Source organism: Pleurodeles waltl, chromosome 4_2 (genome assembly GCF_031143425.1).
Source record: "Pleurodeles waltl isolate 20211129_DDA chromosome 4_2, aPleWal1.hap1.20221129, whole genome shotgun sequence".
NCBI lineage: Eukaryota > Metazoa > Chordata > Amphibia > Caudata > Salamandridae > Pleurodeles > Pleurodeles waltl.
The window spans coordinates 209,653,321-209,679,679 of NC_090443.1; the positions used below are offsets into that span (position 1 = coordinate 209,653,321).

The following is a 26,359-nucleotide window of genomic DNA, read 5'->3' on the forward strand; positions in this document are numbered from 1 at the left end:
GGATGACTCTATCCTGTCTGAACTGCAGAAACGGTTCTTGTATTGTGAAAACTTTACTAACTCTGCGCGCCGAAGCAAGGGTGAGAAGGAGAGCCACTTTCCAAGTGAGGTACTTGATGTCTGCCCCGTGAATCGGCTCAAAAGGCTCCTTCATAAGCTGGCCAAGGACGATGTTAAGTTGACATGCCGGCGGCTGAGGCTTTACTGGAGTAAAAGATCTGAAGAGACCTTTGAGAAATTGCTTTACCAATCTGAGAGGGCACAAGGCTGGTTTGCCTTGTACTCTTCTGTATCTGGAGATGGTAGCTAAATGGACTCTGATTGAGGAATGGGCTAGACCTGAATGCGCCAGCTGTAAGAAATATGGCAACACTGCCTCCGGTGTGGAGGAGAGAGGGTGCATATTTTGGGTTTCGCAACATACACAAAATCGTTTCCATTTTAGTCGGTAAGATTTGTTGGTGCTAGCTGCAAGTGAGTTAGCTGGCACTTTTCTGCACTCAGACGGTAGCTCTAGATGGCCAAATTCATTGTACTCAGGAGCCATGCGTGCAAACTAAGAAACTTGGGGTCCAGGTGCCTCACTTGCCCCCGATTGATGGTAAGCAGCTCCGGGATTGGTCTGAGTCTGATGGGTGGAGAGGCCGACAAGAGAAGCAACTCTGTGTACCACGGTTGAAGCGGCCACGCTGGAGCTATGAGGATCAGCTTGTAGGCTTCTGAATTCATCTTCCTGATCACCCTTGCGAGGAGAGGAATCGGAGGAAAAGCGTACGCATAGATCCCTGACCATGCGATCAAAAATGAATCCCTCCCATGATACCTGTTGGTGATGCCAACTTGCATAATGTCAGCATTTGGTGTTCCAGGAGGATGCAAATAGGTCCAGATTTGGTTTTCCCCACTGGTCGAATATTTGCTCTAGGGTTCTTTGGTCCAATTCTCACTTGTGGGAGGATGTCTCCAATTTACTTAGCGAATCTGCAATGGTATTCTGTAGGCCTGAGACATGTTCTGCAGTTATGTGGATTGAGTGGTGAATGCACCATTTCCAGATGGTTTGTGCTTCTCGAGAGAGTATGCGAGAACGTGTTCCCCCCTGCTTGTTTAAGTAGTGCATTGTGGTGGTATTGTCTGACCTGATAACTCTCGTATCTTTGGAAGGAAGGCTTGCAAGGCATATTAGACCACTCTCAGCTCGAGAAGATTTATGCGGAACAAACAGTGAGAGGGTGGCCACTTGCTGCTCACCCGAAGGTCCTGCAAGCATGCGCCCCATCCTGTGAGCGATGCATTCATAGTTACAATCATTGGAGGAACTTGTGCCAAGAAGCTGAGTCCTTTGGAAACATTCTCAGGATTCGTTCACCAATCCAGAGAATGGACCATGTGCGGTGTTACGAGGATGGTGTCCTCGAAGGATCCTCGTGCTTGCATCCATTGTCTGTCCAGTTCTTCGTCAATTGGGCGCATTCGCAGGTGGCAGAATGGGATGAGGCTTATACATGACAACATCATGCCGAGCAAGGACTTGTACCGCTGAACTGAAAGACACCTTTTTCTTTGGACGTGCCTTGCCAGCTGTATTAGCCTTGTTTGTCTGTCTGGCGCTAGATAGGCTTTGGCTCGTTGAGTGTCTAAGATAGCCCCTAGGAAGGCTAATCGAGTGGATGGCTGTAGGAACGATTTTTCTTTATTGAGCGTAAGGCCTAATTCCTTGAAAAGGCACAGAGTCGCACAGAGTCGCCTTGACTGAGTTTTCTGCTGACTGGACATCTGGACCTTTTAGCAACCAGTCGTCGAGGTAGGGAAAAACCAGGTGTTTGTTTCTCCTTAGGTAGGCTGCCACTGGCACTAGACTTTTGGTGAAGATTTGTGGTGCTGAAAGTAGGACAAAGGGAAGGACCTTGAACTGGAAATGTTTGCCGTTGACAGCAAACCTCAGGTACTTTCTGTGGAGCGGATGAATGGAAATGTGAAAGTACGTGTCCTGAAGGTCCAGAGAGACCATGTAGTCTGCTCTGTTCAGAAGCTGGAGGACGTCTTGGAGGGTGACAATCCGAAATGTTTGCTTCTTGAGATACTTGTTTAGCTCCCGTAAGTCCAGGATTGGCCTCCACAGGTGAGACTTTTTTCGGATGAGAAAGAAGTGGGAGTAAATACCCTTTCCCCTCTGGGAATGTGAAAAAGACTCTATAGCCCCTTTCTTCAGCATGGTTATTACCTCCAAGAGGAGTAGACAAAGGTATTTTTGACGAATCTGGGATGGAGGCATTGAAGTGGGGGATCTGGGTGAACTCCAGCAGGTGTCCGAAGCAGATGACATCCAGCACCCACTTGTCTTTGGTTATTTGTTGCCAGTGATGGATATGATATTTTAGAACTCCGTGATAAATTGTAGGAGGAGAATGAATAGGACGTGTCATACGGTCATTGTCTACGCACGGATTCTTTAGGTTGACACCCCTGTTTGCTCTTGTGGTAGGGCCTTGTATATGCTGCGGGAGGTGGTTGCCTCGGCTGTTAAAGCGTTCTAGAAGGCTGAATCGGGGAGGAATAGGATGGGTACCTATACTGTTGGTATCCCCCACAAAAGGAAGGTTGACCTCTGCCCCTAGCACACCGAAAGGACACTGTTCTGTATTGCAGAGTGCCTAAGGATTTCGCAGTTTCCGTATCCGACCTGATGGTTAGAAGGGTGTAGTTGACGTGCTTGCTAAATAGAGCTTCTCCGTCGTACGGAAAATCTAGTATTTCAGTCTGTACTTCTGGACCAAAGTTCGTGGTTTTGAGCCAACCTTGACACCTCATCACAGCTGAACCTGCGAGCAATCTGAAGCCCATTGCCGCTATATCCATGGCACAATCGATGATCTCAGCTGAAGATCGCTGGCCCTCTACCAGAACTTTCCTAGCTTCTGTCTTGGAGGTGTCTGAAAGCTCTTCTAATGAATGAGATATATCTGACCCGAGCTGTCAATCATATCTAACTAGCAGAGCAAGGGAGTTGGCCACCCTTACCACAATAGCGGACATGTAGGAGAAATGCTTGCCAATGTTATCTAAGCGCCTCCCTCCCTTATCTGGCGGTGATGTCAATGGCGTAGAGGGGTTCCTGGAGCAACGTTGGGCGGCCTGCGATATTACGGAGTCTGGCTTCGGATGTCCTGAGAGGCAAGCCGGAGCATCCTCCGTTGGTTTATATTTCTTATCCAGTCTCTGCAGAACCGCAGGGACCGTTGGCGGATTCTGCATAATTTTCAGGCCCTGGCTCCAAACAATCAATCAATCACTGCATTTGTAAAGCGCGCTACATACCCGTGAGGGTCTCAAGGCCCTGGGGAGGGGGGGGTGCTACTGGTCGAAGAGCCAGGTCTTGAGGAGTCTTCTGAAGGCCAGCAGGTCCTGCGTCTGTAGTAGGATGGTGGGGAGAGTGTTCCAGGTCTTGGCGGCGAGGTAGGAGAAGGATCTGCCGCCAGCTGTGGTTTTTCGGATGCAGGGGGACTGTGGCAAGGGCGAGGTTGGCTGAGAGAGGGCTTCGGGTGGGGGTGTGGAAGCTGAGTCGGTTGTTGAGGTAGGTGGGTCCGGTGTTGTGCAGTGCTTTGTGTGCATGGATCAGGAGCTTGAAGGTGATCCTTTTGTTGACTGGGAGCCAGTGCAGGCCTCTCAGGTGGAGTGTGATGTGGCTGCGGCGGGGGACATCGAGGATGAGTCGGGCCGAGGCGTTCTGGATGCATTGGAGTCGTCTCAGGAGCTTGTTTGTAGTTCCTGAGTAGAGGGCGTTCCCGTAGTCGAGTCTGTTGGTGATGAGGGCCTGTGTAACGTTTTTTCTCGTGTCGAGGGGGATCCATTTGAAGATCCTGCGGAGCATACGGAGGGTGTTGAAGCAGGACGCAGAGACGGCGTTGACTTGCCTGGTCATGGAGAGAGTGGAGTCGAGGATGACCCCCAGGTTGCGTGCGTGGTCCGTGGGTTCCGGGGCTGTGCCTAGTGACGTGGGCCACCAAGAGTCGTCCCAGGCTGATGGGGTGGGTCCGAGAATGAGGTCCTCCGTCTTGTCTGAGTTCAGCTTCAGTCTGCTGTCCTTCATCCAGTCGGCTACAGCCTTCATTCCTCAGTGGAGGTTAGCTTTGGCGGTGTGGGGATCTTCGGTGAGGGATATGATCAGCTGGGTGTCGTCGGCGTAGGAGATGATGTTGAGGTTGTGTTGTCGTGCGACGTGGGCAAGGGGGGCCATGTAGATATTGAACAGTGTCGGGCTGAGGGAGGATCCCTGTGGGATGCCGCAGATGATCTCAGTGGTTTTGGAGCGGAAGGGTGGGAGGCGGACGCTCTGGGTTCTGCCGGAGAGGAAGGATGTGGTCCAGGCCAGGGCCTTCTCTTGGATACCGGCATCATGGAGGCGTGCTGATAGGGTGCGGTGGCAGACCGTGTCAAAGGCTGCTGATAGGTGCAGGAGGATGAGGGCAGCTGTTTCTCCTTTGTCCATCAGGGTCCGGGTGTCGTCAGTGGCGGCGATGAGGGTGGTCTCGGTGCTGTGGTTACTGCGAAAACCGGATTGGGAAGGGTCCAGGATGTTGTTGACTTCGTGGTCACTTTTGCCAGGTAAGGGAGCAGGGAGATGGGCCGGAAGTTCTTGAGGTCCTTGGGGTCCGCCTTGGGCTTCTTCAGAAGGGCGTTGATCTCGGCGTGCTTCCAGCTTTCTGGGAAGGTTGCTGTTTCGAAGGAACAGTTGATTGTTTTCCGGAGGTGGGGCACGATGGCTGCGCTGGCTTTGTTGAAGACGTGGTGAGGGCAGGGGTCCGATGGGGATCCGGAGTGGATGGAGTTCATGGTTTTAATGGTGTCTTCGTCGCTGACGCTGGACCAGGCGGTCAGACGACTGGTGCGAGTGGTAGTCGCAGGGGTTGTGGACTCGGTGGTGGGTGCGGGGGGGTCGGGGTTGAAGCTGTCGTGGATGTCGGTGATCTTGCGGTGGAAGAAGGTGGCCAGGGAGTCGCACAGGTCTTGAGATGGCTGGATGTCGTTGGTGATGGAGCTGGGGTTGGAGAGTTCTTTCATGATGCTGAAGAGCTCTTTGGTGTTGTGTGCGTTGTTGTCTAGGCGGTCCTTGAAGGCGGTCTTCTTGGCAGTCCTGATGAGTTGGTGATGTCTGCGGGTGGAGCTCTTGAAGGCTGTGTGGTTGTCTGGTGTTCGGTCGTGGAGCCATTTCTTCTCCAGCTTCCGACAGGTGTGCTCGGAGATCCGGAGGTCCTCGGTGAACCAGGTGGCTTTCTTGTTGGTTTGGTTGGTTGTAGAGGTCTTGAGAGGGGCGAGGGTGTTGGCGCAGTGGTTGATCCACTGTGTGAGGTTGGTCACGGCGGTGTCTGGGTCGGTGGGGTCAGTGGGTGGTCTCAGGGCGAGGGCGGTAGTCAGTTGGTCCTCGGTGACCTTGCCCCAGCAGCGGCGTGGTAGCTGTTGGGTGCAGTGGTGTGTGGTGGGTTTTCTGAAAGTGAAGTGGACGCATCTGTGGTCGGTCCAGTGTGGTTTGGTGGTGTGGTTGAAGGAGACGTGGGGGCTTGCGGAGAAGATGGGGTCGAGCGTGTGTCCAGCGGCATGAGTGGGTGTTGTTACGAGCTGTTTGGGTCCAAGGTTGGCGAGGTTGTCGATTAGGGCGGTGGAGTTGGCGTCGTTGTTGTTCTCGAGGTGGAAGTTCAGGTCCCCGAGGAGGATGTAGTCCGTGGAAGCGAGGGAGTGGGTGCTGATGAGGTCGGCGATGATGTCATTGAACTGTGGGCGGGGTCCGGGAGGTCTGTAGATGAGAGTTCCTCTGAGGGTGGTGTTGGGGCGGTGTGGATCTGGAAGTGCATGTGCTCGGCGGTGGTGAGGGGGGTCATTGGTGTTCGTTGAGATTTTGATGGAGTCTTTGTGGATGATGGCGATTCCTCCTCCCACTCCGTTGGTGCGGTCTCTGCGGGAGATCTTGTAGCCCTGTGGGATGGCAAAGTCTGGTGCTAAGGTGGCGTTCAGCCAGGTCTCCGTCAGGAAGGCGACGTCGGGGGCGGTGGAGTCTACGAGGTCCCAAAGTTCGATGGCGTGATTGCGAGCGGAGCGGGTGTTGAGGAAAATGCAGCGGAGGTGTTTGGGTTCTCTGGCTGGTGGTGTGGAGGGTTGGATGCTGGTGAATCTGCAGTTCCGGCAGGTGAAAGGCCCCTGGGTGCATTTCGGGGTGGCCCGGTAGCAGGGGGGGTCTCGTCTGGTGTTGAGTGTGTGGAGGGTGCTTGCGTCGTAGTGCAGTCTGGTGTTGCGGGGGTGCGGGTTCCAGGGGTTATGGTGCTGGGTGCGGCCCGGGCGCAGACGGGCTTGCCTTAAGCGTGCCAGCGGCGCGCCCGCTGCGTGCGCCCGCTTCACGGCCTCCATATGAGGGCAGAGGGAGGGAGGAGCAGCTGGGAGGTGGGAGTGGGGCAGCCAATGGGAGTGAAGGGGGCGGGGCAGCAGGGGCTCAGCGGCAAGGGAAAAACCCAGGGAAAAACCCAGGGAAAAAACGGCGGGAAAAGACGGCGGGAGAGGGACAACAGAGCACAGGGGTACAGAAAGCAAAACACAGGGGCACAGAAGCCAAGCGCAGGGGTACAGAAAAAAGGGAGCGAGTAGTCAGGCGTCAAAAGCGGCAACGGAGGTTCAACCCACAGGGGGCTGCGTGGAAAATGGGGGGAGCAACCTGCCTGGTGACATGGTCTATGATGGGTATAGCTCTGACCAGTTTACTGTGGGGCTCTTTAAAGTCATATTGCAAGCAGTCCTGCTGAGTTGCGGGCATTGGAAGATCGAACAGCGGGGCAGCACGCTCAAGCAAGTTATGGAAGCCACCTATATCTTCAGGTGGGGACTCAACCATGGGCGCTGTAGGAGACACAGGAGCTGGTATAATGTAATCATCCCTCTCATCATTATCAGGCTGTATCTCACGTTCCTCCGCATCCTCATTGGAGGATACCTGATGTATTGGTGTGGAAAGAACAGACTGCTGTGACCTTGGCTGAGGTGCATGATGAAGCTGCTGCAAGTGAGGAGTTGCTGGTGGAGGTATCGGCTGTTGCAACGATGAAGGCTTAGCTGGAAATCGTTCCTGATAATCCGCCAACATTGCTTATAAATCAGAAACAAGCCCAGGGGGAAGACAGACCAGTGCCGGCTGCTCATAATAGCCTTGTGCATAGTATGAAGCATCATCATCATCCAAGTATTCTTGGCACTTAACCCTTAACTGGGAAGGGCTGCTGGCCACTCCAAAAATACCCTCCTCATCCGAATCATCTAAGAGATGTGAGGGTAAAAGTCTGTAAACCTTGGAAACTGAGGGCGTTAGGTGATAGGTGATACTTCTTCGCCCTCCTGTGAGCATCCTGGTCCCATTATGAAAACGGAGGCAAGGAACATGGCCTTTGAACCTTTACTGCAGCCTTCGTTGTCAACGAGAGATGTGCCGCCAACAGTGGTATCGTCGACGAGAGCATCGCCGTGTCGATTGTTGTCTATGATGGAAACGTCGACAGCAGAGATATCGTCGACAGTTGGAGTGTTGTTGATGATGCTGTCATCGGTGGAAGCAGCGTCAACGAGGCTGTCGACAGTGGAAACAGCTTTGACAAGGCCGTCGGCGGCGGGGTCATCAATGAGAGCGTCAACAGTATCAAAGCCAATGGTGAAGCTATAGCATGTGCCGTCGACGAGGATGAACATATCGTCGACAAAGAGCCGGACAGTGGAAGTCGTCGTCAGGACTTGAGACGTCGACTGTGCCGTTGTCGACGATGATGTTTTTTGAAGGTATGCTTTAGCTTGAATGGCGGTGTCGACGCCTCAGAAACAGGCTTCTTTTTGGACTTTAAGTCAGAAGCTTTAGTCTTCATCCTTGAAGGGCTACCAGTTTTTGAGGATGCCTCAGTAGATTGTTTAAACAATTTTCCTTGGTCTTTCCTCTGAAGAAAGTTCAGATTGTTGTTTGACAGGCGTTTTCACCACAGAAACAGAAGAAGAGGCATTGTCCTCATCAGAGACAGGATTGTCCCTGGATTTCAACTTTTGTAGCCCGATGAGAAGACAACAGTCTCTGTCTTTAAGAGTCTTATTAGAAAATGTTCTACATACCTTGCAGTTTCTGGGTTTATGGCTTGGATAGAGACAATATATACAGTCCGTATGCTGATCATCAACATGCAGCCTTTTCTTCATGCAGGAAGCATAGGCTCTAAAAAGCCCTTTTTTAGGTGTCTCTGACATGGTAGTCAGTTTGAACCACCTTGAACTATCCCTGAAGAGAGAAAATATCCACATCCACTCAAAGGACTTCTGAGAGAAAAACTGAGCATAGCTCAGAGGAGACTCCTTAGCACAATATGCGATGGAAAATCTGGGGGGAAATCAGCTCCTCACAGGAGGGTTCTAGAGGGTGGTGAGAGCTGATTGGCTGTCTCTTAAGTTTGGTCCTTTTTTATAAAATGACTATGAGATGTTACTAAATTAAGAGGCCTAGTGCCTCTGAGCTTTATATGCAATTGAATATGGTTTTTGTATTACACCGGGGACTCCCATCTTGACAACGGGAAATTATTCAAGCATGTGAATCTATGAAAGTTCCGAAACTGGAGTAAAAAACTGTGCTCACATTAGTCCCCTTCATTCATGACATTAAGTTACGATGGACTATGTGGTGTCTTTGGTTTTTGTTGACGACTACGGTGTTTTCGTGTGTATTGTCGACAAGATCGTCAACAAGGCCATCATCATAGAGGAAGTCATCATCGACGATGTAGTTGTAGACAAGGTTATCGTAGACAACCGTCATAGACAAGGCTATCATTAAAAAAATATATATATATATATTTCGGCCACTAGAGCCCTAAAAGCACATGACAATTAAAAAATATAAATAAATATGTACAAAAATAAAATCATTACAGTACACTTCATAAAAGCCTAAGAACGTTAATACTCATCATAAACATTCTTCAGTGTGTATAACTATTCATGCAAAAGCATCACATAAGTGGGGATAAAAGTTTTGCTCTGAGAATCCACATGGCTTCAAGAAACTTGGCAACAGCAGTAACCAGTGCCAGGTGAGTGTCTGATCTAAGAATTTGAACAGCAATAAAGTTCCTACGAACACCAAACAATATACAGGCAGGGGAAAGCCATTTCCTTTGGCTGGTTGATAAGCAGGGCAAACATATAGAACATGAGGCAGGTTTTCGGTAGGTGCATTACAGGCTGGACAAGTGGTTACCCCCTTAGGTGATCAATGGCTGGTAAACGATCTTAATGGTAAAGATCCTACACGAATCTGGAAATAAAACTTCCTGTCTTTAGGGACTGAAATTGCAACACAGAATGCCTCATATCCGCACACATCTTTCAGATCAACAAAAGTCATGTGACAATTTAGAAGAATGGTTTCTTACCTGTAACTCTAGTTCTCTCGTAGGGGTATTTCCATGATAGTCATAAGCACTGAATAGTTCTGCGCGCCTGCGGGGACCCCGGAGCACTGTTCTGTAGTGTATTCTTAAGTGTAGATGTTAGCCTTTCTTGAAAAAAGGCCTGTAAAGCCACTTAAGTATATCAATGTGCAGCCTAGCTGGCTACACAGGCCAAATTGTTTATTCTTGAGGTTGGAAAGAAAGGAAGCTGTAGTACAGATAAACCTTCAAACACATATTTATTCTAGAAATGTAGTAAAAAATATATTCTCAAACTTTATTTACACCTCCAAAGGAGAATGAAAACAATGCAGGGCAGTGTAGCCCATAGGCTGCCATTATACAGGATGTAAATAGAGCTGTGTCTTTAAGAAAGGAAAGTCTTCCTGTATCCCATCATGCACAGCAAAAGGCAGTTGCCTCAGTTCTTTTTTGTAGGCTTGTAACATGATATGAAGAAACATGAACATTCTTTATATTAACAACATCGTTATCATTATTGCAGATATCCTTATGTCAACTCCACCGGGGAGGAGGGAGGGTTGCTTATGACTATCATGGAAATACCCCTACGAGAGAAGGGGAGTTACAGGTAAGAAACCATTCCTTCTCTCGTAGGGGATTTCCATGTATAGTCATAAGCACTGAATAGATTAGCAAGCCCATCCCCATAACCGCGGTGGAGTAGACAGAGCAATACTGAAACCATAAATTATGCAAATAAATTCTTGAGAGAGCCCTGTCTGACCTGCGCATCTGCTCTAGCATCTGAATCAAGGCAGTAATGCTTAGTGAAGGTATGGACAGATTTCCAGGTAGCTGCTTTGCATATTTCTGTCAAAGGAATATTTCTCATCAAGGCAGCAGTCGCTGCCTTCCCTCTAGTGGAATTGGCTTTTGGCCTGCCATCGAGAGATTTATTTGCTAACTGATAACAGAATACGATACATGAGACAATCCACCTGGATAAGGATTGTTTGGAAGTGGCTAAACCTGTTCTAACTGGGCCGTAGTTAATAAACAGTTGCTGTGATTTGCGCAAGCATTTTGTTCTATCCAAGTAAAATTTTAAAACACTCTTTACGTCGAGAGAATGTAGAGTTCTCTCAGCAGGAGTAGATGGATTTTGGAAGAAAGTTGGTAATGAAATGGTTTGGTTCACATGGAAGTCTGAAACGACTTTAGGTAAAAATTTTGGATGTGTCCTCATTACTACTTTTGAAGAATGAAAAACCGTATAAGGTTCTTGAGCGCAAAGGGCCTGGATCTCACTGACCCTACGAGCTGAAGTGATTGCGACCAGAACAGGAGTTTTCCACGTAAGATGTTGGAGTGATGCTTTATGTATTGGTTCAAAAGGATGTAGCATCAGACGCGAAAGGACAATATTCAGCTCCCATGGAGGGGATGGCCTTCTAATGGGAGGAAAGACCTTTTTCAAACCTTCCAGGAAGGCTTTTATGATTGGAATCCTAAAGAAAGAGGATTGGGAAGGGCTCTTTCTATATGCCGTTAGAGCCGCCAGGTGTACTTTTATTGATGACAACTGCAATTCAGACTTCGCCAAACTTAACAAGTATGGAAGAATAGCTTCCTCTCCGCATGATATTGGGTCGACGTTATTGTCCAAGCACCACATGCAGAACCTTTTCCATTTGCAGGCATAAGCTGTTCTTGTGGAGGGGCGCTTTGCCTCCCTTAGAATCTCCATGCAGTCCTGAGGTAGGTTCAGGTGACCATATTGTACTAACTCAGGAGCCATGCTGCCAAATTCAACGATGAGAGGTTGGGATGAGTTATCTGGCCTTGGAACTTCGTGAGAAGGTCTGGGAGACAAGGTAGCCTGATGTGTGGTTTGAGTGACCGGTAAAGGAGGTCTGGAAACCACCACTGGCATGGCCATTCTGGGGCAATGAGAATCATCTTGGTGTGAGCATTGGACAGCTTCAGGAGGACTGCCGGTATCAGGGGAAGCGGTGGAAAGGCGTAAAGAAATGCTCCTGACCAGTTTATCCACAGAGCATTCCCCAACGTTCCTGGATGGTAGTATCTGGAGGCAAAGTTTTGGCATTTTTTGTTTTCTGGGGTTGCGAATAGGTCTATAGAAGGGGTACCCCACATGGCAAAAATGGAACGGACGTCGTCGTCGTGCAAAACCCATTCGTGGTTTTCGTCCATTGCTCGGCTGAGGGCATCCGCTTGAACATTGTGTGTGCCCGGAAGGTGAGTTGCCACTAGCAAGAGGTTCCTGGCTAGAAGCCAGTGCCAGATTGTTTGAGCCTCTGTCGACAGAGTCTTGGATCTGGTGCCTCCTTGTTTGTTTAAATAATACATGGTGGCCATGTTGTCTGTCTGGAGAAGCAGAGTGTTCGCCTTCAGTGAGGGGAGGAAGGCCTTGAGCGCAAGATGTACTGCGCGAAGCTCTAAAACGTTGATGTGATACACTCTGTGACCACGTGCCTTGTATTCGGAGGTGATCCATATGCGCTCCCCATCCGAGCAGCAATTCATCCGTGACAATGGTTTGGGTTGGCTGCTGTTGTTGGAATGGAATCCCCTCCAGAAGATTGTTCGGCGAACACCACCACTTGAGGGATTGTATGGCGTGGGGAGAAAGAAGGACGCTGTTTTCCCAATCGTCCACTAGTTGACACCATTGATCTTCCAGACATTCCTGTAAGGGTCTCATATGGAGGCGAGCATTGGGAATGAGGTAGATGCAAGACGCCATCGAGCCCAGGAGAGAAGATATCGCTCTTGCAGTGGTCTGAGGCATTTTATCGAGCTGCTGACATTTTTGGAGGATTGATAATCGTCGTTCCTCCGAAGGAAACACCTTTCCTTGAGTGGTATCTATGATGGCACCTAAGTAATGCAGCCTCTGAACAGGTGTTGCTGTGGATTTGGAGAGGTTGACCTGAAGGCCCAGACTCTGGAGAAGCTGGTGAGTCCAGTTGAAATGCTGTTGAGCCTCTAGATACGTGGAAGCTTTTATGAGCCAATCGTCTAGATAGGGGTAGACGAATATTCAATGTTTCCTTAAATGGGCTGCCACCACCGCCATGCATTTGGAAAACGTTCTCGGTGCTGATTAGAGGCCGAAAGGTAGTACCGTAAATTGGTAATTACTTTTTCCAATGAGGAATCTTAGAAACTTTCGATGCTTCTCGATCACCGGAATGTGAAAGTAGGCGTCGCGGAGATCTATTGCGCAGAGCCAGTCGCCCTGACGAAGTTGGGGGTAGATTTGGTGTAAGAATAGCATCCAGAATTTCTCTCTGTGAATCCATTTGTTTGCTACCCTTAGATCTAGAATAGGACGAAACTCGTGTTTGTCTTTCTGTGGTACCAAAAAATACCTTGAGTAGATTTCCTTTCCGTGCTGGTTGATCGGGACAGGTTCTATCGCTCTCTTTTGTAATAGGGTTGTTACTTCTAATTGGAGAGCGTCGAGGTGGTGACTCACTGGTTTGGGTGGAATAGATGGCGGAGGGCTGATGAACCTGAGAGAGTAGTCATTCCGCACAATATTCAACACCCAGGCGTCTGATGTGATGCGTTGCCACTCGTCCAGATCATTTGAGATACTTCCCCCTAGGGGAGTGGGTAACGGAGGAGTGGGAAGTGAGGATTCAGGGCTTAGACGCTGGTGCCTGACGAGCTGTCTGGGTTTGCGGCGTAGAGCGACCCTTTGTTGGCTTTCGTTGGGTCGAGAAGGTTCTCTGATGCTGTTGCTGGGATCTTGAAGACATCCACTGTGGCGTTTGATATCTCTGAGTAAAGAGTCTACGGTGGTAGGGACGGAATGTTTTCCGTTGCTCTCTTGGTCTCTCGATGCCCACCGCTTTCAGAGTGTCTAGTTCCGTTTTCATTCTCGACATCTCGTCGTCAGCATGAGAACCAAACAAAGTGGAACCTGAAAAGGGCAAATTTTGAATTCTTTGTTGCGCCTCCGGTTTAAGTGACGTCAGGCGTAGCCAAGCGTGTCTTCTTAAAGCCACTCCATGAGCATAATTATGGGCGGATAACACCGAGGAGTCGGCAGCGGCGCTGATCACTTGATTGGAGACCATGGCACCCTCACTAACGATCTCCAAAAAATCCTCTTTTTTCTCTTTAGGGAGATGTTCAGCAAATTGCAGCACAGAGTCCCAAAGGGCATGATCATACCTGCCTAACAATGCAGTAGCACTAGCTGCTTTCATCGTGATGGCTGAGGTAGAGCATTCTTTGCGGCCTGCGGCATCAATCTTTCTACTCTCCTTGTCGGTGGTGAAGAAGAAGATGGAGATGTAGAATGCAACTTTTTAGCAGCCACTATAACCACTGAGTCAGGCACCGGATCCGACCTCAGAAACAAAGGGTCCTGCTCCAGAGGACGATATTTCTTTACAAGCCTCGAAGGAGCAGTTTTAGCTGTGGACGGTGTTAAAAATATGTCCATTGCCGGTTCAAGTAGCCCTGGGACCAGCAGTAGTAATGGTCTTGAAGAAGAACGCTGGTGTAGTGTCTCTAAAATAACAGAGGTTGTTGGAGCGGGTATGTGTGGGATGTTTAATTTGGTAGCACCGCGAACTAGGACCTCTTGGAAGGTGTTCACATCGTCTATGGGAGAAACTCTCGGAGACGAGGAGTCAGATAAAGTCGGAGAGTAATCCCTTGTGGATGAGGAGGAAGGTCTATGGTGGGAACGAGGAGATCTTTGAACAGATTCACGTCGACGATGATGTCGAGAGGAAGAAGATCGTCTCGAAGAGTGTTGGGAATATCTTGTGGATTCTGCTGGAGTCACTGGAGCGGACTCTGAAGGAGGTGCCGGCGGACGAGCTGTAGGTGCCAGAGGTGTCTGTGGTAGAGGTGACGGCTGAGGAGACTGCTGAGGTGAAGGTGGTAAAAGAATGAGAGAAGCAGAGGATTCTGAGGTGGTATAAACCCTCCTTGGCCTCTGAGTGCCTCCTCGACGTCGACACACTTCTCGACGGCGAAGTACGATGACGACGAGTACCTCTCGGCGTTGACTCCTCTCGTCGTTGACAGCCCCTCGACGGTGATCTCCCTCGATGGGATGACGGCGATCGTCTTCGACGACGAGTACTGTCCACCGACGTCGATCGGGCCCGTCGCGTCGACCTGGACCAAGATTCTCGACGGCGAGTGTCTACGCCGTCTCGACGGTGATACAGCTGTCGACGTCGAGCGATGTCTCTTTCTCGACGGTGAGCCGGTCCTCGACGCTGAGCATGTTGGCGCCGTTCCTGGTCTCGATGTCGATGCCCTCGATGTCGTCGGAGACCTATGACGTTTGTGAGCAGGTCTGGCAGCTGCTCCAGAGGACACAGTGAGAGCCCTGGTAGAAGACTGACCTTCTCCTCGCTCTGTGGCAGATTGTCCTCTTCTTCTCCTGTCCTCTCTTGCCTGAAGGCGAATTTTCTCCCTGTCGCGAAGAGTTCTTCTGGAGAAAGTTTTGCAAATGTCACAGGCATCAGGTTTGTGACTTGATGGTAGGCAAATAATACAGACTTGATGTGGGTCTGTTTTGGCCTTTTCCTGCCACAGCTAGGGCACATGTCAAAAAGAGAAGGCATTCTGAAGACAGAAAAACTTTAAATTTCTGACAGAATTAGACAGGAAAAGCTAGAAAATGTTCACTCTAGATGAAAAACGTCAAGTGAAATTGAAATCCAAAGGATTTTAGTTGAATTTTTGTCAAAAAATTATTCGTAAGGTAGAGCTCAATGCTTCAGGGTCCTGTCAGAAGGAGCCGGAAAAAAGAACTGAGGCAACTGCCTTTTGCTGTGCATGATGGAATACAGGAAGACTTTCCTTTCTTAAAGGCACAGCTCTATTTACATTCTGTATAATGGCAGCCTATGGGCTACACTGCCCTGCATTGTTTTCATTCTCATTTGGAGGTGTAAATAAAGTTTGAGAATATATTTTTTACTACATTTCTAGAATAAATGTGTGTTTGAAGGTTTATCTGTACTACAGCTTCCTTTCTTTCCAACCTCAAGAATAAACAATTTGGCCTGTGTAGCTTTTCACCTAGGCTGCACATTGATATTCTTAAGTGGCTTAACAGGCCTTTTTTCAAGAAAGGCTAACATCTATTCTTAAGAATACACTACAGAACAGTGCTCCGGGGTCCCCGCAGGCGCGCAGAACTATTCAGTGCTTATGACTATACATGGAAATCCCCTACGAGAGAATGGAGTGCTACACACAACTCCTCAGAGTTTACCACCCTCCAATACTGCTTTTTTAGATCATGTTTTGACGGGAAGGGAGCAGTGGCTGGGAAATACCAAAGCTCGCTGAGACCAAGTGTATATAATTACTCTTTGATCTATCTGAGCCAAGGACTGCTAAGGGAGCAATCAGCTTCCACTACGGCCTGCAGGTCTACAGTGTAAGAGGCAAGCTCTGGTGTAGTCCAAAGCGGCCTTCAGTACAAAAGAGGGCGTAAGCAAGCCTTATGACCTATATCTTTAATGCCCAAGTCCTTAAAAAGAGTAAGCAGCGGAGTGCTCAGCGGAAGAGAGACAAGCTTCCTTAGAAAGATATTCTCAATGAGCGATATTTCTTGGGTTTTAGCATGGCCCCACAGTTCTGAACCAGAGAGAGCAGAACTCATAGCCTTGGTATTTTAGATCTGGAGTGTTGGGTGTATCAGCTTAGTGAAAGAAAGGCAAAAATCCTTGATTAGGACCCCAGTAATTTGCTTTTGCTTCAATACCAGCTTGGCAATATGTAACTTCCAGGACATATTCTTCGATAATATTAGGCCAAGGTAACTAAACATTTTCACCTTCTCAAGCGGGATACTTCCAAGAGTAATCTTCTCTTTAAAAGATCTATGAGGATTGAACGACATCAGTTCAGTTTTAGAATTATTCATTTCCAATCCCCAAGAGGATCAGAACACCTCAAAGCACGTAAAGAGTTTCTGTAAAACACTTGGGGTCTTAGATATCAAAAGGGTGTCATCTGCAAATAAGAAGACAGGAACTATGTGTGCCTATAGATGGTGCATCTGCCTCCACCTTGAGTAGGTAAGGAACAATGTAATTAATATATAATGAGAACAAAGTTGGAGCAAGGACACACCCTTGGCGTACTCCCCCTGACACTGGGATTTTGTCAGTAAGCTGCACCAGATCACCCCACCTGACATGTGCATAGTTGCCCTCATGAAGCAGTATTAATAAGGAAAGAGTATGGGCGGAGACTGCCATCCCAGAGAGGACGTCCCACAACTTCTTACAAGGCACTAAATCGAAAGCAGATTTCAAATCTACAAAGGCAACATGCAGGTTCCCCTTGTCAATAAAGTCTGTCTTCCAATATAAGAGCAGAAACCTAACAGCTTGATCAATAGTGGAAATGCTCTTATGGAAGCCAGCTTGCAATTAACTAAGTATATCATGCTCAGACATATAATCCTGAATCTTCCCCCGGAGACAGTGGCAAAAGACTTTCTGCACACAGTCCAATAGTCTAATAGGCTTGTAATTGCAGGGTAAGGATCTCTCGCCCTTTTTGTAGATAGGAACCACAACAGCCCCCTTCCATGACTCAGGAATTGGTGCCTCCGCCGTTATTGCATTGGATATGATAGTAATGTATCTCGATCAGACTTCAACATCAGCTAAAAACAAATGAGCTGGAACGCCATCCGGACTAGATGCCCTGCTGCGCTTTAAAGGGCCTAATGAGTGCACAACATCCGAGAGAGTAAACAATTGCAAAGGTGAAGGGTTGGGAGTTTGGTCAATGGTGGTAGGACGGACACTATCAAATTCACATACCATACTGAGATGATCAATAGAACACATTCGGCTAAAATGGCCTACTCACTCTGTTGCAGCAATGTTTGTTGTAACATTCAATACACTATTATCAGGGCCACGCGCAGCCAAAGACCAGAATTTTGTACAGTTCTTCTCACGCGGAGCATCATTTAGTGCAGCCCACCACTTATTGTCCTGCTTGCGTTTGGCTTTACAAATGGCGGCCTTATAAGACTTCCTAGCTATATGGATAGCAACTACATCCTTGGATTTGACAGTCTTGATCAATTTAAAGCCCAACATTCCTTATTAAACCAGGGATGTTTCCCTTTGGGCATTCTAACCCAGAATCAATACCTGACATAAAATGGGCCGCAATACTCTCAAAACAGGAAGCATGGGATGTAACTAATTGCTCATCGGTGGTTACAAGACCTGCCTCTAAATGCACCAATACGGTCCTTAAAACAGCATTTGCAGAGATTAGAATATCTGGCGGGATGGTACGTTGTGCCACTTCAAGTGGCGTTTATCATTCGTCATACTATCCATTAGTGGTATATTAGGGATATTAATCATAGACATTTGATTACACAGGGCAAGCATATGGACCGAAAGCGGATTGTGATTGCTCTCGGCTCTCTCAATAACTATCATGTCAATGACTAAAGGCCACAGTCTTATATCAACTAAACAATAGTCAATTCTACTTGTGTGGTTAACCCTGTAAGTAAGATAACCCTTTGCGTCAGATTTTGTCCTACCATTGAGTGTTCTAAGCTCAAATTCAATACTCAAGTTTTTTTAGCTGAACTGCTACTTATGACCACCTTATGATGGGGGGAATGCCCAAAGAAGGGACAGACCACACCCGATCCTCCTCACAAGTAAACCCAAGATCATCCCAGTCAAGAAGTTCAAACATGAAATTGAAATCACCTTCCACAATAATTTTTAAATGCCGGGGGCACTGCCTTAGGAACATCTCGACAACACGGAAGGATACAGGAAGCCAAACCCCCAACCCCTCTTACACAGATGTTAAGAATGATCACACCTACGTTTGCCCCAGATGATAACCGGATGCCTAATATGTCAGGGGAGTCAATGGATAACTGAGATATACTGCAGTTTAATGATATTCTAGCCCATATAGTTAAACCACCAGACGATGTGCCCCAATTACTAGGAAGTGCATGACCGAAAGAGATGATCGACTGCCCAAGTTTCCTGAAAAAGACAGAAGTCATGGTCTTCAATGAATGAAATGAAAGCTGGAAGGGAAACAACAGATCTTAAACCTGGCACATTCCAGGAAGTGTAGCACACACCAACGTTTTGAGAAGCTAACCGTAACATAGATGTGGTACTAGCGCAATTGGCTAGCTGGTCCTGAGTTGACTGGTGAGATCTATCAGAAGAAGAGGACTTAGTGGACTCAGAAACAAGAATGGGGGAAACACCAATGCCAGGGTTAATTGCATCATATGAGGTGGTTTATCTAAAGGGGTCTCAGATAATACTCCAAGTCATTTGTTCTCATTTAGACCAGAAGAACTACACCCCAAATTGGGGGAGGTAAAAGGAGCTTTGTGATGTACGAGAAGCCTAAGGTATTTAAAATGGATACAAGAATGCCTAGGGGCACTCGTCCTAGCATCTACAGCCACCAAGTTCTCTAACATACTCTTGTACCTGAGTGTTAGTTCAAGCATGTGTGATGGGATAAGGCCTTCTAACTGCCTCAATTATATCCTCATATATCACAGAGTAACCGCCTCTCACATGACGGATCCAATGAATCTTGTTTCGGACTGATTCTTCCCCTTCCCTAGGAGCCGCTGGATGTAACTTGGGCACATTCACCATCAACACAGAATTGGTAAAATTTGGGCCTATCTGCAACAGAGTGCACAACACGATTAGAAACATTGTTATCAACAGGCCTAGAAAATGGCAGCAGACTGTTGGTTCCTTAACTGAGCCCAGACAATTACACATGGAGACCTGTTGAGAGTTCCCAGTCCTGTCGCCAGCTGGGCAATGGTCAACACAGGGAACCAAGCTGACTGCGGTAGAGGAGGTAGCGCAAGTGTGATTCTTATTACAGGTTGACAAAGGCAATTTAGACAACAGAGCCAGGAGGCCTGAAGAACTAAATGTTGAATTATGGGCATGATCCAAAGTAGTTGTCCCATCTGCTGGCATTATCTGTTTAACCATAGAAATTAAGATAGTTACCACAGATTTAAGCTTGGCCACCTCACACTTTAGGTCTTGTATGTGGGAAGTGTACTGGGCCTCAGACACAATTGGGTTGACAATTGCATCTACTGTCACACCTGTCATGTTACCTATATCAGGATCATCATGTAGATCTGAAATGTCATTTAAGGGGCTAAAGCGGTTACTAAAACGTAGGACATCACTACAATCATTGGTGACTCATTCGCTAGTACTGAGGGGATGTGGGTGACAACATGCCCCCCACTTCCCTATGGACACTAAATCCTGCATCTCATGTTTTTTTTTTTTTTTTTACATATCTGGGATTTTCCTGTGGTACACCCCCAAGTTAGCAGAGGGACACGCTCTGGGTGCCTTCGGGAATGTCACCAGGGTGAGAGATTAATATTTCCTCGCATTCAACCAAGAGATTATAACTCCCTTCCATTACACAAGTGTCTGCTGCATGCTTCTGCCTCTTATGTTTTTTCTTGTGCACCACTTCAGCCCTGCCCTTGGTTGCCTTCCCTTTACCCATCAGTAATACTAAATTCAACAGGTGGGTAGGCCCTTGAGGATCAACTAAATCAATCATACAGTCCCCACAAAAATGCAACAGAACAGTGGAGCCTACAAAGGCTTCCTTAATAGAAGATGTTAGAGCAGTGGCCCAGCCCAGCCTCCTTTGGGCTCAGAGAATGAAAGTTCTTATGAGCGCGTGTCAGTGCCGGTGGGCCTGGGACTGCCTCCTGGGGCCCTGAGCCTGGTGGGACCTGAAATCTCGCCTTGAAACTGGTGCTGTTAGCGTCCCGCGCTGCAGGAGAATGAAAGCACTTATGAGCACGAGTCAGTGCTGGTGTCCAGTCCTGGGGACCTGTGGTCTCCCCTTGAAGCTGCTGCTGTTATGATAGACAACTGTCAGACAAGGTTATTATAGATGAGCTTATTGCAGATGACCATCGTAAATGATTGCCATAGATAAGGTTATTGTAAACGACCATCTTAAACGAGGTTATCATAGATGAGGGTATTGTAGACGACCGTCGTTGATGCAGGTTTTCATAGATTAAGTTATTGAGGATGAGACTTAAACAGCGATTTTGCCATAGATGTCTCATTGTGAGGTTATGTTTCCCCATGACTGTCTTCTGAAGAGTATTTTCCTGATGTAGTGACAGGACAGAAGAAGTAGTTGTAGGTTCTGAAATTGCCTCTGAGGAGGTTATGTTTTATTTCCTTTTTCTCTCTCCAAGAAGAGCCTTTTGAAGACTTAAGGGGAGACATTTTTTATAGCTTTTCTGTGCGTCTCTGGCGTGACCTTTCCCTTTGATTTCTCCTGTGAGGTAAAGGAATCCTCATTGCTTTCCTCACTGCACTGACAGGTTTAAGTTTCTGTAGTCACAATAATAGCTTCATCTCTCCATACATGCGAGTTTTAGAGGAAAAGGTTAGACATATTTTGTTGCCCTTTACCTTGAGGGCAGGATGAAGATAGTAGATACACTCCTAATGTCTTCAGGGTGTCATCTTTCCTTTTTCTGCTGCTCTGACATATTATTGCCAGGGTCAGATAAATTAAATAGGAAATATAATCTTACATGATCCAAAAAGAAGTAATAAATGAAGAAACGGAGCCGAGCTCAGGGAGACTACCATTACGAAGCATATAGTAGAAAATCTGAGGGACGTAGCCTCTTTTGGGAGTGCTGTACAGGGTGCTATCACCTGATTGGCTATAGTTCAAGTTTGGTCCTTTTTCCAAAAAGGACATAGGCTATTAAAGTGATTGTTCATTGCCATTATAACATATGATAATGATATATAATGCTTTATTACTGTACTGTGGGACTCCCACTTCGACGAAGAGGAATGATTCAAGCATGTGAATCTATGAAAAAAATCCAATACTGGAAAGAAAAAAAAAAAAATATATATATATATATATATATAGGTCACAACATTCCATATGTGACCATCTTCAAAACAAAACAATACAAAGCATAGTTGTGTTTACGATTAACATGTTTAATTACTTACCAAGTGGGCTAACAGGGAAACATGATGGGCGCAAAGTTCGGCTGTCCCATAGCTAGAGAAGGAAACATATTAAAGAAAGATTAGTCAAATTTTAAGAAGACTTTAATAATGTGTCTCCAAAATAAGACTTTTAACTGAGCTTCTCATTCTAGCCATTGTTTCTGTCAGCCCTTTTCCCCTCCTCCTTCCCAACACTCAGCCTGACATCAAAGCAATTCAGGGCTGTGCTAGCAAAGTGCACGTCTTATAAAAAATAGTTTATTGTAAAATAATGTATGTATAGGATTTATGGAAACAAACCTTTACAAACAAGTTAGAAATAAGGGTAAACTGGCAACAGAAAGTCCATGCACTCTTGAAAGTTTGCAGGTTTTTGGACTTTATTTAAGGTCTGGTGGAGCAGGAGGACAGCTTTAAAGAAATTATTTATTTACTGGTAATTCTAACTGTCCAGAGTTGAAATCTGTCATATATTGACATTGCTTCAATGACTCCCAGGGAATCGGAGAGTAACCTTAAACTGCAGTAAATAGCATAAAAATGGATAAAGGCCCAACAGCAGTGTGTGTTCAGTAGTAAAATCTGCCTTATCTGAAACAACTGAAACGTCAGCCTAAGAGGTGGACGTACTGAGCTCTCTACCTCTCCATAGAGGCCACTGGGGTTCAGATTTCTATAGCACAAGTGAAAATGATATTAGGTACAGAAATGAGCCTCTGACCGGGGAGGAAGGTGGATCGTATTTTGATCTATAAAAGGTAACAATGCTAAAAAACTGAGGCTACAGGTGAGCAACTAATTTCTCCAGAATTGGATGTTTCCTTGATTCACATGCTTGAATCAGAATAGAAAGCAGCACATCAACTATAAATAAAGCAGGAAGAAGGCCTATCTTTTCTGAATCAGGGTGCGTGGAGTTGCTTACCGCCCCCTGATAAGCCGGCTGCTGCAATCACATCTAGACAGCAGTGCTTCGTGGAAGGGTGACTGCCTTTTGGCATGGCTGTACAAACGTCCTGTAAAGGCACTCTTCAAAGAGAATAGGCTTATGATGGAATCTACTCTCGCTCTGCCTTGTAGAGGATTCTCTGCTTTGCTGTGACAGAAGGTGATGCAGGCTGATAGGTAACATGCAAATCATTTCCTGGATAATGGCCAACCTCCTCCTGGGTGGCCCTAGGATACAAATAACGGGATAGCAGGTGAGTGAAAGGATATTTCTGCTGAATACATGGTTTAAACAAAAAAATATAAGGATGAGAGACTCATTTAAATAAAAATCTAATGGGACTTAGGACATGAATTTCATAGTGACGTACACTTTGACTTTGTCTTTGGTAAATCGAAAGTATGGTTCCTTTATAATGAACGCCTGCAACTCTCTGACTCTCACTGCTGAGGAGAGGAGCAAACATCAACGCAGGCTTCAAGGAAATGCATTTTAGGTGCTCTCTCTGGAGGGGTTCAAACAGCAGCAATATAATTTTATGTAGTACAGCTGTTAGTTCCCATGGCACTGTAGTGAGATTTACCAGAGGGAAAGCCCTGAAAACTTCTTTTTTCTTATGACTTGCTTTATTATCTCATTAAAGAACATATATGAGGAAGACTTCTTAAATTCTCCTAAACCTAGAAACGGCAGCCAAATGAACCCTGAATGAGAAATATATGATACCACCTTCGACAGGTCAATTAAGTATGGTAGAATCTGATGAGGCTTCATGGGTATCAGCTTGGGCCTCTGCACCAAGTGCAGAAAAGCTTCCATTTTGTTGTTGATGCACATGCCTGCACCAAAGCACCCCTGCATTCCGAAGGAATAGCCAAATGGCTGAACTCTAAATGGTTATGAATCAGGCAGTCAGGCTGAATAGCTGAAGGTTGTGATGGAGAATCTCCCCTTTTGTTGGAGTGGAGCCTGGGATGGTCCTTGATCAGAATTGGTGGGTGTGAAGATATTCTCAGCCTGTCGCTATAGCAGAATTGATGAGGCCATGATGGAGCAATTAGGATTAGGGAACAGTGATCCACCTTCCCCTTTTCTCAGTATACTGGACATGAGAGGCAATGTCATAAATGTGTAAGCAAAGATGTGCAACCTTGTTATTGGAAAGGCTTTGTTCTCAGATCCCTATTGCTAGAACCTACTTGGGGTATTGCTGGCATTTCTTGTTCTACTGGCCAGCGAACAGGTATAGCATTATCTGGTCCCATTTTCTAAAGATGTATTGCATTTGATCCTGATAGAACTTCCATTCATGAGCTCATTCGCTTAGTTGTTTTGGCATCCTGAGTGATACTACAATTCAATATCCACTTCATTGGCAATGGCCAAATCCCAGAGGATTTCTTCCGACAGGAAAAAGGAAAGTTTTTCCTCATTTTCAGATTTACTACATCAAGGTCGTATGGTCTGTCCTGATCAACACAGCTTGGCTTGCTAGCTTCAGAAGTAAAACCTGCAGACCTAGGCTGGTGGCTCATAGTTCCATTATGTAGCTGTGGTGCACTTTCTATGCTTTTGACAAAATGCCTCGTGTGGACAATGCTCAAATGTGGGCCATTAGGGGTTGAATTGGGACACCAGCACTGAAATTTGTTGGAAATGTCACTACAAGCTTGCTTCATCCCCCTAGTTATCTGCATCATCTTGTTTCAAAAGTTTTTTGATTGTTTCCGTTATTGAACTGCTTCTTGCTGTACTGGCCTCTTCTGGAGCCAGCAGGAAGGGTATTAGTGTGATGAAATATATCACTGGGCTTAGCAAGGGACTGCAAATTCTGTCACCCTGTCTGTTTAGGGGACGTCTTTCCCCAACTGAGTGTCTAGAATGTCAAAAAGGAGTCTTGAGACTGACTGGAAGGATGACTTTTGATGTTAGTCCCAGTTTGTAAACAAGGCGGACATAAGAAGCTGTGGAAATATGCAATTCTGCTGATGAAGCATTGTCAACCCAATTGTCCAAGAAGGGCTATACTTGGTGTCCCTAATTGCATAGGAAGGCAGTTAATGGCAAAAAATGAAGTTGCTAATTTCACTCTCAATGGAAGAGCCTTGAGTTGGTAGTGAGAATCACAAGCACCGATTGTGATTCAGGTGTACTAGGATGTGCAAACATGCATCCAGAAAATCCAGGGAGGTAAGATATTTCCCTTTCAAAAGCATCAAAAGCTCTTCTTGGAGGGTTACCATTCAAAAGTGTTGTTTTATCCGGAATTTGTTTCAATTTCGATAGTCCAGTATTAGTCTCATCTGTCCTGAATATTTTTTTTTGACCAGAAACAAACCTTGAGTAGAAACCATGATTCTTCTGGGACTTTTATAACAGCTCACTTGTGCAGCTAGGTGGTACCACAGATCCTGCTCAGCTTTGGGGTCTGACTGCAGACACAACATGGAACCAACAAAGACGCCACCACTGCCCAAGTATTAATTTCCACCTCCTATTTTTCATGCCCTCGTAATGCAGGTGTGACAAGATTAATAAAATGTGCAGTGCACAAACCTAGGCTGAAATCTTTTTAGAAACACAGGACCATTCCTCAGAATGGAGAGGAAGGCGGGATTGGCAAGATATCTGTAGGTAAGTAGGGTAGCCACCTGAAGGGCTGTTATCAAGGGTAAATAATGTGTTCTTCTATTGGATACTTCTACCTGTAGATTAATCACCTCTTGAATCAATAAAAAAGCACTGCTTCCCTGGTGGCAGGTCTGAGGAAATGGTCAAATCAAAGTACTGCAACAGTATTCTGGCAAAACAGCGATCTCTGCAGAATTTGCAGTATAATGCCAGGTGAAGGAAGATATGCATCGATGACCACATCTTCACACAACAAAAAAAGCCTTGAAAAACATTCAGAGAAGGACATAGCTCTGATTAAAAGGGCTCTAATTCCCTCACCAGTCATTGTCAATCTTCATACATAGAACAATCCAGCAGGAAGCTTATGAATCGCTTTGCTCTTCTTGGAGTCGGTTTGTCATCTACCCAAAACAAATTTGGTGAGCAGAGGCTGAAAAGACAAGGCCTTAGCTTGCTAAAATGCCTAGCCGATGAGATGATGGGAAAGTCATCAATGGCAGAAATCTCAAACAAAGACCTGTGCATGGGCTCAAAGCAGAAAACTTTAAGAACATCAGTACTAAATTGAGGTCCCACCTAAGGTGTAAGGAAAGTAGAAAGGGAAACAATTCTATAGGCCCCGTCAGAAACTGCAAAGCAACACAAGATGCGAACCGAGCTGGATGATTAGGCAAAAAAAGAGGGCTGAAAAATAACCTTTAACTGAACAACAACAACGTTTGTTGGGCAAAAGATAATTGCAAAACAATATATTCAATAAACGTGCCTTGAAGGGATAAACTTCCACTGTTTAGTACTAATAACAAAACAGTACCAACGTCCCAAAAAATATTGATTTACTAGATGGACAACAAGCTGACAAAATGATGTTGACGGCTGCTATTGGAGAACTGAAAGAGCTCAAATTGTCTCACTCAAACTCCATGTGCAAAGGTGGAGGCTCTGGATATTCGGGTTCAGTACCTGCCCTTCACGCTACATGAGGAGATCATCCCTAAGCAGAAGAGGGGGGGCACAGGGATAGGTGAAACAAATCAGAATACCACACACTCCAAGGCGAATGTGGCATAATGAAGATCAACTGTGCCCAAACCTTATACAGCTTCTTCAGAACATAAGGAATCAGAGGACAGGGAGTGAACACATAGTGGAGACAGAAGTCCCACCTTAAATCAAAGGCATCTCCCAGGGAATTCCTACAATGGAAACTGTAAGGCACTGAACTCTGAGTACTGCATGTCCTGTTGCCTAAAAGTATCACA

At 46.6% G+C, this 26,359-nt stretch overlaps 1 protein-coding gene across 2 annotated transcripts in view; it reads right to left on the reverse strand.

Moving 5' to 3' along the window:
* FIRRM (FIGNL1 interacting regulator of recombination and mitosis) overlaps positions 1 to 26,359 on the reverse strand; it is a 1,527,986-nt gene that overhangs the window by 697,814 nt on the left and 803,813 nt on the right. For both annotated transcript variants that reach the window (XM_069231089.1, XM_069231088.1), the window contains exon 15: positions 21,515 to 21,566. In XM_069231089.1, the coding sequence (XP_069087190.1) occupies positions 21,515 to 21,566 (52 nt within the window). The remainder of the gene's footprint in view (positions 1 to 21,514; positions 21,567 to 26,359) is intronic.